We start from the raw sequence: 16,056 nt of genomic DNA on the forward strand, positions 1-16,056 counted from the left end.
AATGGCTTGGTGAGCTCTTCCTCAGCTCCCTCACCGTGCTGGGGTGGATCCTGTCTGGTCCCATAGACCTGTGAGGATCCAGGTGGTTCAGCATGTCACAAACTGTTCCCTCCAGGACTGCAGGGGAGCTGCTCAGCTTCTTATTTCTTTCTACAAGCCCCAGAAGCAGCTGTCCTCAGGACAATGTCTTACTCTTGAAAACTGAGGTAAAGGAGGTGTTAAATACCTCAACCTCTTCCTCATCTTTCATAACTCTTTTTTCCCCTATGTCCAACAAAGAATGGAGGTTTTCCCTGCCCCTCCTTTTGCAGCTGACGTATCTGTAGGACGATTTTTTGTTATCCTTAATGGAAGTGGCAAGATTGAGTTCAAATCATGCCTTCGCCTCCCCAATTTTTTTTCTACATGATCTAGCTATATTCCTAAACTCTTCCTGAGTAGCCAGCCTTTTTTTCCATAGACTGTAAGCTCTCTTTTTGACCTGGATTTCCTTCAATAGCTCCCTGTTCAGCCAGACCAGTCCTCTTGCCCTCTGGTTTGCCTTTGGGCACACAGGGACAGCTGCTCCTCTGCATTCAGGACTTGCTCCTTGAAGTACGCCCATCCCTCCTGGACCCCTTTGTTTTCAAGGGCTGTTTTCCAGGGTAGACTCTGAATCAGTCTGCTGAAAATGCCAAAATCTGCCCTATGGAAGTTCATCACAGAGGTTTTATTGTTGACCCTCCTTGCATCCAGGCCTCCTTTGCTCCAGGATCAGCACCCCCAGCTCCCTCAGCTGCTCCTGGGCAGACTTCTGCTCCAGACCCTTCCCCAGCTCCCTTGCCCTTCTCTGGACACACTCCAACCCCTCAATGTCCTTCTTTTTCCTCCGGTTCCCAAAAATATGCACAGTTCATTTGTTGGGTCTTGTGTCTAAGTCCGTGCCCTGAGTCCCACCTCACCTGGCAGAAGGACATTATTTATCACTCCTCTTGCCTTCTCTTACTTTGACAATCCCACCCCAGAAGAGGAAAGATGTTAAGCAGTGGCAGGGTTTAGTAGCACCCACCTCCCCCCAGGGCCAGGAGGTTTTCTGCACAGGCTTTCAGGAATCACCATGGATGCCCAAGACAACCTAGGGGAGGGTTCATGTTGAGAAGAGCACCACGGAATTTTGGACATCTTCTGGAGGCTGAATTTCTGGGAGTGAAGCTGCTGGCAGAGGAAAGAAAAGCAATGAACATTTTAAATGTCCAGCCAGCCAGAACATCCTCTGGTAAGCAGGTCCAGAACTGATCCCAGGATTCCAGGTACAGCCTCACAGGGGGACAATCCCTACCCTGCTCCTGCTGCCCACACAGTGCTGACACAAGCCAGGATGCTGGTGGCCTTCTTGGCCACCTGGGCACCCCCTGGCTCCTGTTCAGCTGAATCAACCAACACCCCCAGGTCCTTTCCCTCTGGGCACTTCCCAGCCCCCAAGCCTGGAGCATTGCCTGGGGTTGGGGTCACCCAAGTGCAGGACCCAACCCTTGGTCTTGTTGAACCTCATACAATTGTCCCCATCCCATCGATCCAGCCTCTCCAGGTCCTTCTTCAGAGCTTTCTAACCCTTAAGCAAATCAACATCCCTGCTCAAATTGGTATCAACTCAAAGTGACTGAGGGTGTGCTTGATCCCCTCCTCCATGTCATTGACAAAGATACTAAAGAGAACTGGCCCAAAACCTGTGCCCTGAGGAGCAGCACTGGTGACCAGCCACCAGAAAGATTTAACTTCATTCATCACAACCCTTGGGGCCTGACCATTCAGCCTTTTTGTTTTTTTACCCAGTGAATGAAGAGTGCATCCATCCAAAACATGAGCCGACAGTTTCTCCTGGAGAATCCCGTGGGAAACGATGTCAATGGCTTTACTAAGCACTAGGTAGACAAAATCCACAGCCTTCCCCTCATCCAGTAAAAGAGTCACCTTTACATAGAAGGTGATAAGCTTAGTCATGTAGGACCTCTCTTTCATAAAGCTGTGCTGGGCAGGACCACCTGGTTGTCCTGCACGTGCTGCTTGTCAGTACCCAGGATGTTCTGCTCCATAACTTTCCTCTGCACTGAAGTCAGACTCATTCCTTGGTATTATTTCATAATAAGGCTCCAAAACTGAGTGAGTGAGAGAAGACAGCCTGTTCCCAAAACAGAACAAAGAGCTGATGGAGAAGAGTAGCCAGCAAACGGGCTCTGGAGAGAAGGAAGGCAGGCCAGCCAGCTGGTCTTGCTAGCAGAGACATCTGGTCTCACACACTGTGAGAGATACAGATTGAGTACACTGGAATTTAAAAAACAAAAAAAAAAAAAAAAAGGAAAGAGAAAAGGTTGTTTTTTTTACTCGCTGACTGTCTGAAATTCTACCGCTACTAATTAGGAGCAGAGAGGGATCTGCTGGAGTACTGAATATATTAAATATCAGGTGCAAGTGTCTAAGTGTGAATATTAAGCTTCTGGTCTTTTGTCACTCCTAATGTAACACCTTTGATTTTTATAGCTGCCTTTTGCCACAGTGCTGTTTCTTTTCTCTCAGGTGATCATTGAGGACATTGGCAATAAGTGTGTGTACCAGTTCCCTGTTGGACGTTGGTTTGCTTTAGATGAAGATGATGGAAAAATCCAGAGGGACATTCTTGTCGGGGGCACTGAAGCCACAGGTAAAGTCATGGGCTGAATCCATGACAAAAAAAGCATAGCTACAAAGACCTGATTATATAATTAAATTAGCCATTTTTTTCCGTAGAAGATTGAGTGCCCTGTGCCCAGGGACACATGCAGTGGGCCATCTGCTGGTGACAGGCAGCTTTGTGTGAGTTTCCCTGAATTACCATCACATTTCCCACCTTCACATCTCACAGGTGAAGCTCTGCAGGACCTACAGGCTGATTTATCACCTGGTGCCCCCAGATAAGGGGCTGGTGGGCAAGGTGACTTGTACTTCAGTGAGTCACACACCAGATTCCAGGAGGTGGATTGCTGTTCCCATCATCCCAAAAATGCCACATAGTAGTGCATTTTGTACTTCAGGGTCTTGGCTGGGGAATTAGCAATCCTTTTGAGAACAGGGACAGTGCGGAGCCCTAAAAACAATTTTTTCATTTTATTATCCAGCGTCGTTATAGTAGAGACAACCAAAATTTATGTCTCTGTTAAAAGAAACTGAATGTAAGGTCAATAAAAGAAATATTACAAGGCAGAAGATTATTTGAATGGAATTCTGCCTGTATTAATTCACTAAAGGTAAACACTCTGACTATGCACATAACAGATGTTCTTTACCTCGTTGCATCATCTTGAACATCTGTGGTCCTTGTATTCCTCCCACACTCAGTGGTTTGGGTATGGAGTCCTGACTACAGGATTCATGTTGGGAAAAATTGGGGAAAAAAAAAAAACCTGAAAAAATTCATTTAATTTACAAAAATATTTATTCCTTTACTCCTTCACCACTTGTGACTGTACATTTTTTTTCACCTGCTCCTTTTGTTGAACATGTACACACAGTAAAGCATGCTTGAACATAATTCTCAATATAAAGAGAGGTTTTTTTCAAAAAGAGTTTGTTCTGATGTTTATATTTCATCTGAAGTCCCCACTGAAGTTTCTGTGTGATTTAAATGAAGCAACAACTTATCTGGGAGCTCAACTGTTTTCTACATGCTCCCTATTATAGTTACAGAGGTGTCTGCTTATTGGGTGCCACAATGCAGCCCTGAGGTATGCCTGTCAATGAGCTTTCTGAGAAATAAGGCTTGTAGGAAGAAGTGTTACCTTTTTTACACCAGCACTTAGACCTAGAAATGAAAAAAGTGGCCTTTAATGCATATATATTTCTTTTCAGAGATACTTGACTTTCTTCTGGCTGGGCAAGTACTTCTCCAAGACATTTTTGCTTGACCTCTTTAGGCTTTCACAGTGACACTGAAGGTCCTACTGTCTTCAGCAGCATTATAGGCTGCTGACCCCACTTTTCCAGAGTTTTGTTATGATACAGAGCTTGCCAGCACTGTTTAAAGCAACAGCTCTCCATCCTCCAAACATCCTCTGGTGTGTCTGGTGCTTGGTACCCTCTCAAGACCAAGTAACTTACTTAACAATTCAATTTTTTTGCCTTTCTTCACCTAATTATCACTACATGGTGATAACCCTTCCATAGTTTTTTTCCACTGGGCCGTGTGACAGAAATTTTGCTACCACAACCATGTGTCTCTTGGACAGCCTGAAGGTAGCTGTGCATGTCCCAGAGGCATGTGTGGAAGGAAGACAAATAAAGCATTGCACTGACTTTCAGTCAAAAGCTAAAAAGACCAGTGTGACAGCAGCAGAGCCCAACGTAAATCCAATCAAAATCAGTAGCCTCAGAGTTTTTTCCCTCCTTTCTTTTCTTCCTAACTGAATTCCTGATTTCCTTCAGGTATTGTGTACAATGTTGCTGTAGTGACGGGAGACATCAGAGGAGCTGGCACAAACTCCAAGATCCACGTAATCCTCCACGGCTCCAAAGGCTTAAAGAACAGTGGGACGATTTTCTTGGAAGGAGGTGAATTTGAGCGTGCCAGAACAGATCTCTTTAACATTGAGATAGCTGCTCTTCTCAGCCCTCTCAGCAGAGTCACCATTGGGCATGACAATTGTGGTGTCAGTTCTGGCTGGTTTTGTGAGAAGGTGAGATGAAACTCTTTGTAGGCAGCTTTCAAACTGCTTGCTATTTATAAGCTAGCCCCACCAACCAAATACAGTTTAAAAATAAATAAAAAAATAATATAATCTGCTTTTATTTGGATGTTAATATCCCCAGTTTAACAAGTCAATATTATACATAATGCATGGTAGTAGCTGATTGCCTCAAAGGCACATTAGATACAGAAGTCAATCATTTGTTAATCGGGTTGATTGCCCCTTTGCAGTCACAAAGATTGAGACTGTTTCTGCTCAGTGCCAAAAGCACCTTCAGATGTTCACCCAAGGGGCCAAACAGAAATGCAGTCTTGGGTAGTGCTGAGCATTTCAAAGTTATCACCTACACTCAGACATTCCTGAAGTTTTTAGAAGCAGTTTTGGAGCTAAGGATTAAAAAAAAAAAAAAAAAAAAAAAAAAAAAAAAAAAAAAAAAAAGAGGTAGTGGAGCAATAATTGATGTGAGATGGTATAGAGCAGGAGCTAATGGGAGAGGGGACAGTAAGGCAGCTGCCTACCCTGAAGCTGGGAGGAAGTGTAGTTTTCCTGCAAACCAAAGTCAGTTTAGGATGTGTTTGAAGGGTTTTTGTATCTTGTTTCTTGTAAAATCTTTCTGTGCTTTGGTGTGGTGCAGGAAGTGTTGCACACCAACAGGACACTGACTTCTGCAGCCACACTGCCTGCTCCAGCTCCCTTCCTCAGGTGGTGTTTTGCCTCTTCTTTATTGACCAGTTTTGGTGTACTTCTGCAAAAAGTGGAAATAATTGGTCCCATATATATACTGGGAATTGTGCGACCAGTGCAGTTTGGGTTGGCCCAGAAAATCTTGATTTTGAAAGCAGGACCAAGATCTCCAGCTCTGTTTTCACTTCAGTTAATTAAGTTTACTTGTTCTTCTTGTCTGCCAGTAGCAGACCATTCAATATCACCTTTTTTTCCTAGGTGGTGGTTTACTGCCCATTCACTGGTATTGAGCAAACCTTCCCATGTGGGAAATGGCTGGATGAAGATGAAGCAGATGGTCTGATAGAGAGGGAGCTCTATGAAATGGTCTCCCTGCGCCGGAGAAGACTGAAAAGTAGGTACAAGAGCCTCCTGTGCCCCCCCCCCCCCAGGTGACAGCACACTAAGTGTCACCCATCCCATATGACGTGGGTAGACACAGGGTCAGACAGAGGCTCCAGTGAGCTGAGTCCTGCTTTAGTTTCAGCTTGAACATCCTGGTTTTAAAATGAAACTTTTGGAACCGTTTGAGTTATGGTGCTCATTTTTTTTGAGGGAAGAAGTTGCACCCTTCTTAGGTTCACTGGGCTTCAGGCTGCCTCAGCCACTACTCAGTTTTGCAGACCAGCCAGGCTTGGTTTCTTATTGCTACAGGAGCAAAGATTCCCTGCTCCAGGTATTAACAAAACCTAAGAATAGTAAAAAAGGAAATCCTGGGGGGAAACCAGAAGGAAAATCAAACTTTGCTGGGCAGTGTGGCTCTGTGCTCTGCAGGACCACGTAATAGCACTGTCCAACCATCCAGCACGAAGCAAAATGAATCATTGCCATCTTGTCTGCTCCAGCATCTATGTGTAAGCAGAATGTTTTAATTAGGATAACAGATGCAGTTTAACCCGGATGCTTTGGGTGGGCTGCTGCTTAAGTAGCAGTTCATTTAAATAAGCTTTATCTAAATGTTAGTCTGCTGTTACAACCACACTGCTCCTCTGACTCGGTCCATTTAACCAAAGCATCTGCAACCTTTAACCCTCTATTATCAGCTCTGATTGTTATTGACAGGCTAATTCCCCTGCTGCCGCAGTGCAGGAGATAGAGGAGAGCCTTGAGAAATCTGTGACCTTTAGCTGCCAGATTATAGAAGCGTGAGGCTTGGAGTTAGAAAAGACCTATTATGTCATCTCGCCTATCTCCCCATGCATGCAGGACTGTCCCTTTCCCTGCAGCTGATCAAGGCTTGGTTCAATCTCACTTTGGGTATCCATGGTGAAACGGGTCCCTGCAGAGCATCTACAAGCTGTTTCTCCAGCAGATTGCAGCTCGTCATGTAGCTTGTATTTATTCTCAGCCTTTTTAATTAATTTATTTATTTTTTTATTCTCCGACCCCCTTCCTTATCTTGAATGTTATCCTTGAAACACTTTAGTGTCAGGTCTAGACCTCCCTGGGTTTTGCACCCTGAGGGACACTCACTCTGGCTATGAACATTTCCAAGCTTGATTATTGGTTGGACTTAAAAAGATCTTCAACAAAAACAGATCTATGAGTCTTTGTGAAGGCTTAGAAAACAGAGACATGTGCCCAGGAAGCCCTGGGAGGATGATGATGGGTATCTGGAGAAGTGACTGGTCTCTGACAGCTGCAGACCTAGCTCACCCACACTTCTTCCTGTGTGGTTTCTCCCTGACAGCCCTCAATCAGTATTTAATCCTGGTACAAGCTCCCCCTGTGTGCATCTTTCCTCTTCTCTGTTCCTTCAGCAGAGGGTCAGGGAGGCCAACCAGACAGATGAGAGAAGTCTCTGGTGTCTGAATTGCCCTTGCTCTTTTCCCCAGGGAGAGCATCCTGCTTTATCATGTGCCACAGGCAATCTTGCCTTAGCTTCATTTCTGCTCAGGTAAAGCTCTCTGGTGCTGTTCAGGAGGGAGTGGACATCAACATTTTGTATATTATTAAACCAAAGGAAAAGGTTTTTTCTGAAACAGAATTCCCTCTTTTGGTTTCTGAGTAACTGTAGCCTCTCTTCTACAGTCAAATGCTGTGTAGATCAGTAAAAATCTAATTTATATGCATGCCATCATATTTCTATATTCCATTCTGGGCTCTGAAGGTCAAGCTGGCCTCATGTGGGCTCAAGCATGCCAAAAGAGTTATCAATTCTTTCATCAGGATTTGTTAATAATTCAGTTGATGTCTAAGTCAGGAAAGGAACCTGTTCCTTTTCTTGTAGGTGCTGCAAGGCCTGCAGAAGCAAAACACATTATTATCAATAATATTATCAATAAAGAATCTAGATGAGGGGCCTTTTAGAGGAAATAAAGTCACCTTTATATTAGCAGCCATGATCTGACAGGAAAGCCAACATGAAGTTGCTGCAGGTGGGCTGCTGCAAATGTTAGGTGAAGGCCTAAAAACCAAAAAATTTTTAGCTTTGCCATGAACTTCAGACATATCAGGGTGACACAGGTGTTAACTGAACTTGGGTGGGATTTAGGTGTTTAAATAATTCTTATATTTTTTAAAAATACCATTACACTGCTCTGAACATGTTTGTTCCCCATGATATAGCCTGGCTAGAGACATCTGAGCAGGGTCCAAGGCCAACCTGTCCTGTATGAGGTGTATCTGGGGTATTGGTCCAGTCTCAGGAAGGCTCATTTGCTCAGGATGAAGTGATACAGGGTGTACCCTGTATCTTCTTCTTCCAGACACAAATCATATGGAGAAAAATGTAAAGAGCAACCTGGAGCTGTATTGCACAGTACACAAATTACTGGAGAGTCCTTCACCTCTTCCTTGACAAAAAGAAAGCTGAGTGCTTGCCTTTAAAATGGTCTTAGATGATAGAGTTGTAGGAGTTAGATAAGTAAATGGAAATTACAGAGGTGGAGCACATGCATGGATTAACCTGTTACTAATGTATGACAGAAGAATATGGTTCACCTGCAAAGTGGTGATTTATGTTTTTTCTCATTTTGCTTTGAGTGAAAACACAGAATAGTATTTCCAGTCAATCTCATTCCTGTATGTCATGTAACAGCTAATTATGTTTGCACGGAAAAGGACGAAATGTCCTGGTCTTCTTTTACACTATCCTGCCTTCTCCATCACCCAAGGGAAAGAATGAGCATTATGGTTTTTTAGAAGGATGGCTTTAAATATTACTCTTCAAATAATATGTCTTGAACTTTTATTTATAGAAAACCCCTGGTCTCTGTGGATCTGGACAAGTGACATAAAGAATGCAGGGACAGATGCCACCATCTTCTTCCAGATTTATGGAGACAAGGGGAAGTCAGATGAGATGAAGCTGGACAACAATTCAGACAACTTTGAAACTGGACAGACTGACAAGTTCATGGTATGAATCTTGTGCAATTGGTAAATTTTGCTTGGTATTGTTTTCCAGGGCATTAGCTTCAACCTTGCCCAGAAAATCATTAGCATGAGACCTTTATGTCTATAGTTCCTTCTGAAGTGGAGGTGAAGTCATTCAGTTTGATGGTGAAGCAGATTATTTCCTCACCTATGAGGTGGTTTGTCTTCTCCAAAAAGGGCTTAGGCTGTTCTTCTTGGGTACTCAGGAGGTGATGACTTCAAGCCATGGTGGTACAAAGTGTTTTCCTTGTGGCTCCTGAAGCAGATGGTCACACCACAGGCACAGACACTGCTATAGATTACTCCAACAATTTAGACCATGCCTCTCCAATGCTAATGATTTAGCTGTCATTCCACCAGTGCCTAAGTGGTCGATTTCTATTTAAAGGAGAATTAGCAGTGATGTTTCCTGCCCTCAGTGACCTGGTCTTGAGCCTCCTTGGATATGAGCCTCCATGAATGTATGAGGCTGACCTTAACAGCACTTTGAGTTTGGAGACTGGGGAAGGTTTCACTTTGCTTAGGAACAAATCTGTTTAAAAGTTAGCTGTGGACTTGTCAGAGAAAAAAATGAGAAACAGGGGATTTTAAGGCATGGCTGTAGCCAAAATATTTTCTGCATTTTCACTAGCAGCCCTGGATGCCTTCTGGAAGAAGTGTGGCTGAGCTTCAGCTTCAAAAACCCTGTCTGAGGGTTTTTGAACCCTCAGAGTTCTCAAGCTGGAGCTTGAGAACTGGCCTTAGTCCTTGCTGGGAGGAATAGTTGTATGGAGCTCTTATGATCAAAAGTGTAGGGATTCAGCTATGCTCTCTCCTGAAATGTATGTATGTTCTCTCCTGAAATGACAGACATCAAGGCATCCATGCAGATGTCTTGGGGCTTATTACTTCTAAAGAACAGTTTTTTCACTGTAGTTTTTTATTCCTCTCTGATTTGGCTGTTAGAAGATGTTCAGAGGTGTTCTTAGTGTGCATGCTTTGCTGACTTGCAGAAATAGATAACACTGGGGCTTTTTACCCTCTTTAGATTGAGCTCCCTGACCTGGGCACATTTTACAAGCTTCGGATATGGCATGAGAAAAGAAATCCCTTTGCTGGCTGGCACCTGAATAAGGTGAGGGGATGGCAAGAATGGGAGGTAGAGCTGAAAAGTCAGGTTGGTCACAGGGGTGTACAGTGTAAGTCTGTGGGAAGAGAAGGCTTTGTTGTGTGATTTCTGGAGGAAATTTCACAGAATCACAGAATAATTTGGGATGGAAGGGACTTTTCAAGACCCCCTACTCCAACCCCACCTGCTATGGACAGGGATGTCAGGGATATCTGCAACTAGATCAGGTTGCTCAGAGCCCTGTCCAGCCTTGCCTGAAATATTTCCAGGGATGGGGCACCTACAGTCTCTGGGCAACCTGTTTTAGTGTTTCACCACTTTCATCATAAAAAAGTTCTTTTAATACCTAGTCTAAATATCTCCTTCTTCAATTCAAACCCATTACCCTTCTCCTGTCTCTACGAGGCCTGCTACAAAATGTCTGTCCTCATCTTCTCTATAGACTCTCTTTAAGTATGGAAAGGCCATAATAAGGTCTCCCTGCAGCCTTCTCTTCTCCAGGCTGAACAACCCCAGATCTCTCAGCCTGTATCCATAGGAGAGCTTCTCCAGCCCTCTCACCATTTTTACCACCTCCTCTGGACCTGCTCCAACAGGTCCATGTCTTGCCCTTCCCATCCCTCCCAGTTCAGCCCAGTTATGCATGTGAAATTGGTCCAATGGGAAATGGCAGCTGCAAAAGCATTTCCCCACATTTCCCCATCCTCCAGACTCCTGTAGCTCCCCCCTCACTGTTGGCGGGGTTTTTTTCCCTTGCTCTTCAGAAAGCTTTCTACTCTTAGACATCATTATGGCCCAGAGAGGCAAACCCACTTGTTCTGCAGACTGTTTAGGGCTATGACTGTTTGGTCATGATGAAAAACTGATTACAGAAGAGAACTATTGTACAGTGGAGCATAATCTGCCCTGAAGGGCTGACAGCCCAGTTGCAGGAGGTGGACACAGACTGGAGGAGACCGTGGAGACTTTACAGGAGAGAGCAGCACTATGCTGTCTGTGAAGAAAAAAAAAAAAAAAATAGAAAAGGGACTGTTCTGCTTGGTCTTCAGTCTCATGTCCTTCATTCTACCATCAGTGATCACTGTGCTGTCAGCCCTCTCTGCCCTGGCTCTGCAAGGCAGCAAGTTCATCTCTAAGCTCCTCCCATACTCCTGCAGATCTTGGAAGATATTCTCTGCACTTAACAAAACATGAACTTTGCTCTGCAGCCATAGATGACTGTGATGATAAATCACAATTTACCACTTAGAGATCTTTCTCCCATGTCTGTAATGTGCTTTGACATACCCTGTCCTCTTCCAGTGCCAGGGAGCTGCAACACACAAATAACCAAACACCTCCCCAGTGGCCACTGCCTTCTGCTGTGTTCAGCATGTGGTGGAGAAGATGCCTGGATATGTAGAAAGGGCTGGTCAGACTCAGGGCCACACCAATTGTCTTTATTAGTTTGTTCATAGATGATGAGAGAGAATGCCTAGACCTTCTATAGCTATGCATTTCATAGAACCATAGAATGATTTGGGTGGGAAGGGACCTCCAAAGGTCACCCAGTCCAACCCCCTGTAGTCAGCAGGGACACCCTCACCCAGATCAGGGTGCTCTGAGCCTCCTCAAGCCTCACCTTGAACATCCCCAGGGATGAGGTTGAACATCCCCAGGGGTGAGGTTGAACATCCCCAGAGATGAGGTTGAATATCTCCAGGGATGAGGTGGAATATCTCCAGGGATGAGGCCTCAACCTCCTCCCTGGGCAACCTGGGGCATTTTTTAGCTGCCCTCATGAACTTTTTCCTAACATCCAGTCTAAATCTACTCTTTCCCTGGGGAATCCTCTTTTTCTGCACAGAGACTGGGTTCAGTGAGGACAAGAGGTATCTGACAGCATGTCCAGGGATCTTTTTTGGCCAAACAGTCTAAGCAAACCTGGTGAAGATGCATGAAACCAACCTGCCCATACACAGCCAGTCTGGTGGCTTTCGGGTGCACCAGGGTCACAGCACATGAATTCCATCACTTGTGCTTCTATTTTAGTATCTAGAAACTTAGATGAGACCTTAATGATGCTCTTTGTTCCAAGTCCTTACACATTCCATCCGAGATTTCTTTATGTCAGGACAGGCTTCCATCTTCTACTACAGGAACACAAGAACCATACTGGTCTATCAGCCATAAAAGTCTATCAAGATCAGTATCCTCTCTCCTGGTGCACAGAAGTGCACGATTAGAGACCAATTAGAAGAGGACAGAAAATTATGACACTTCCCCCTAACATTCTTCCAGCTTTCAACTATTGCCAGCTGTTGGAGACTTACTTCCCAAACACATCTACTAAATGTGAAGCCTATAGTAGTTTTTTCTTCCATTTATTTGTTTACAAGTTACAGTTTCCCCTTGAACAATTACACTTTGAGTGACCACAATAGCACTTGGCAAGGGCTTCACAGATTGTGTCCTTTTGTTTGCTTCAGACCTCACTCTAAAGGCACCATCTGATGCCCTCTGTTTCTTGCAGAAGAAAAGTGAATAGTTGACACTTTCTCTCTCTGTGTATATTGTAGACCTCTCTCTAACCTTCCCTTCACCCAGTTCTCCAGCCATCTGCAGAGCCCCCCCTTATTTGCTCATTACTCCTTTGGAAGCTACTGCAGATCTTTCACCTTTCTCATTGCCATTTTCTGTGTGCTTTCAAAATGAGCCACACCAGTGGCTTTGAGCTGTGGGGACCAGCAGTGTAAGTGCCACCCTTGGGCTGCTCTGTGGCTTTACACAGTGTCATCTAACGAGCAATTACTAAGAGCCACGGTGTTCATCAAAACTTTTTCTAACACTGTGGAGCAACTGGAGGGAGGAGGAGTGAAAAGCCATCAGCTGTGACAAACTTTGCTCCTTGCATCACTGCGGTGTGCAAATCTGGGTGACAATCCCCTTATTAATGTGGGTTATTTCTTGGCTGCTACCTACTTTTCCTGCTTCTCAGGAAAAAAAAACAAAACAAAACAAGACCCAAAACAAACAATAAGAAAAACCCCACAACACCAAACAATCCTGAACAAAACCGCAAGGAAAAAAACCCCAAACCTGTCAGGACTCTGTTGTATTTTTGTCTTTAAGGCTCTGAACTCATGCAGTGTTTGTGTTTAATGAAGGTAACCCTGCTGAAAACGCTGACAAAAGAAAAATACTCATTCAACTGTGGCCGCTGGCTAGATATAAATGAAGATGACAATGAGATTGTGAGGGAGCTCCCTGCGGAGGGATCTCTGGTGACTGAAGTCATGCCAGGTGAGAGCCACGGGCTCCGTGCAGGGGCTCTCTCAGGACCTGAATAGAAAGAAACCTTCTTTGTGTTAGGGACGCACAGCCAGACCTTTGCAATTCAATTAGATTCTCTTTCTGGCACTTTCCTTCTGGAGGTATTTTTCTGTGTGCATCATTAGCTGCATGAAGCCTCAGAAATCCCAGGCTCTTATTCTGAGCATATTTCTCATTGCTGGGAGATAGGAGAGATCTGGACGCAGCACAATTATTTCCAGAGGTTTTTTTTTTTTTTAGTTTGTTTGTGGTTTTTTCCAAATTGTGGGGGTTTTCCCAGTCTTTAAAATGTGGAATGCCAGGTTTGAAGGAATGGTCCTAGAAAGCAAGCTTAGCTGAGATATAATCTAGGATAATTTTAGGGCTTCGAGTTTTATTTCTTATGTGCACATTTATCCAGCTTTATGTATAAATGTAAAGTTGCACAGAAGAGTTTTGCAAAAGCATAAGTACCTCTAGATATACGTAAGCAATCTGAAAAATTTTGGGGATTAACTGTGCTCAAACTGAACAATTAATCATAGAAAGCCTCAGAATTGTGTGTTGGCTTCTTAAAGTGGTTGCTGAAGTGTCCTGACCTTGTACTAAAAGAATTAGAAACCTGGGGGGGGGAGAGAATTTTGGAGAGCAGAAGATCTCAAGGTGGCCATGGTGATTTCTCTTCTTTCCATCAAAGCACCCAGTGAGGCTCCACACTCTGCAGACCACGAGTCCCCTGTTTTCTGAAAGTGCCAATGAACTCAGTGATCTGCATGCAGCTGAGCAGTTCCTCGGAAGATGAAAAGTAATTGTAATTGCAGATGTTATTAAAATGTAAATAAACCTAGTTTTGAAATGTATTTTTAATCAGCTGTGGAGAGGGCTGCTGGAGTCCAAATGCATTTTCCTGTGAGGAGCAGCTGGGCTGAGCAGAAGCAAGATGCAGCACCCATGAGTTGGGTTTGCAGGAAGGGAGAGTTGGGGCATTGCCTCTTGTCCCTTCCTGATACTGCACCAAAAAAGTCTCTGTCCTTAAGGTGGGCCAGTGGGCTGGTTCTTTGCTGTGAAAGTTCTTCTGGAAGTCTTTTCCCAATGGGATGGGAGAGTAGGGATGAGGGCAGGGTGACGGGAGGAAGGTGGCAGCTCCAATTCCATCCCACTAAATCCTCAAAAGTCCTAAGATCTCAAAAGTTAAAAGGATGATATAGACAATCCAGTCTCCTGTCCTGTGAGTATCCCAAGGAGATGGGGACAACAAGGCTTGTCCTGCCCCATCAAGCCAACATCAAGAGTCCATTCCTCAGGTCCCTGAGTCATCTGCCTTTGTAAACTCTTTTTCTCTGCCTCCTATGCTTCCCTGGATGCTGAAGATTACGTTTTTCCCCAAACACATTTTTACAAGATCCCTCTTGGGGAAGCTGGGAGGTGAGGTAGGAGGGCTGGGGAGAGCGACCGGGGAGACCATACACTCCAATTCAGGAAGCCTTACTGAAGAGGATAGCATTTTTGTGTTCTTTTTTGGAGGGATTTTATGTGCTTTCTTAATATTTTAGGCCTTCCAATTTTTTATTTTTTTTTTTCCCCCATTTCCCAGTGATAACCTGGAGGTGCAAAAGTCAATACATCACCAGAAGTACCAACGGGAAGTGCGAAGGCTCGGAATTAATTGCGGGTCGGTGTAGAGGCAGTAAATTTAAATGGTAATTAATTGTGTTGCTGAAAGGGTTTTATTAATTTATGCCTCCACAGTGATAAAATACCGGGTGACAGTTTGCACGGGGACAGTAAGTGGGAGTGGCACAGATGCCAACGTCTTCATCTGCCTCATTGGAGACCAGGGAGACACGGGCGAGCGTGTGCTCTACAACTGCATCAACAGTGTCAATAAATTTGAAAAAGGCAACGTAAGTTCACACAGCAGCTCCTTAAGACTGGTTTGAAGGTGTGTGATGGCTTGTAAATTTTTATTTCTTTTTGAGATGTGCATTTTTAAACTTGGCTGATTCCCTTGCTGGTTTGGTCTAGGCCAGTAGGCAGAAATAAATCATGTCCACCGAGCATCACAGCAGGTTGTAGTTGGCAGGAGGCTGAGGTCAGGGAAAGTCTGCCCTTCTCTTGACATTGGTCTGTTTATAAAGAACTTCCTGGTTTGCTCTCCAAGTTGGAGAACTTCCAGGAAAGCTGCCTGTCTCCTGAGATGAGAGGGAATCTTTCACTCCCCATCTAACATGGCAAAAAAAATTGGCTCACTGGGGGCAAAGGAATTAAAAAACATCTTATTTATTGTGGAAGTCAGAACTGAAAGCCTAAAATGTTATTTCCTCCACTCTCCCCTCAAAGGTGCTGCAATCAACTTTTGTGTCTTATTCTCAGTCTATTTTTCAACCTGTTTTATATGTCCCTGTCCTGAACACAGGGTGGTGGAAATGGCCTGAGCTGAAGACTGAGCTTGTTCCATGGAAAGGTGAAGACACTGGAGAGGTCAAACTGTACTTAAAGCCCTTGGAGCATTAACAATAAAATACTGTGTTGACCTAGTCTTTGGGGTTGGCCTGCTTAATGCAGGCACATCTGGATCTCTAGGGTCCAGCTTAAATTTACAAAATCTAATCAGTACCTCCTGGGGAAGATTTTGAGAATCTTATCACAGAGCCTGCAGATTTCCCATTTTATGTGTCATTATTTGATTGAAGAGTTGGAATAGAAAAAACTGAGGATAAAAAGAGGTCATGTTTTCAAAACCAACCACTGAATTTAGGTGTCTGAAATATGCCTTAAAACTTCAGATTTGCCTTTGAATGCCCAGAATTCCCAAATCTTCTGAGGCTTTTTTAGACTTTAAAATAATTTTCATCAGAG

At 44.2% G+C, this 16,056-nt stretch overlaps 1 protein-coding gene across 1 annotated transcript in view; it reads left to right on the forward strand.

Moving 5' to 3' along the window:
• Window positions 1-16,056, forward strand: part of LOXHD1 (lipoxygenase homology PLAT domains 1) — a 158,009-nt gene that overhangs the window by 46,081 nt on the left and 95,872 nt on the right. The window contains exons 7-13 of the mRNA XM_071730802.1: window positions 2,554-2,677; window positions 4,435-4,685; window positions 5,640-5,775; window positions 8,621-8,781; window positions 9,826-9,912; window positions 13,053-13,188; window positions 14,947-15,101. Of these exons, the coding sequence (XP_071586903.1) occupies window positions 2,554-2,677; window positions 4,435-4,685; window positions 5,640-5,775; window positions 8,621-8,781; window positions 9,826-9,912; window positions 13,053-13,188; window positions 14,947-15,101 (1,050 nt within the window). The remainder of the gene's footprint in view (window positions 1-2,553; window positions 2,678-4,434; window positions 4,686-5,639; window positions 5,776-8,620; window positions 8,782-9,825; window positions 9,913-13,052; window positions 13,189-14,946; window positions 15,102-16,056) is intronic.

This window comes from Heliangelus exortis, chromosome Z, assembly GCF_036169615.1.
Source record: "Heliangelus exortis chromosome Z, bHelExo1.hap1, whole genome shotgun sequence".
NCBI classification, from domain to species: Eukaryota; Metazoa; Chordata; class Aves; order Apodiformes; family Trochilidae; genus Heliangelus; species Heliangelus exortis.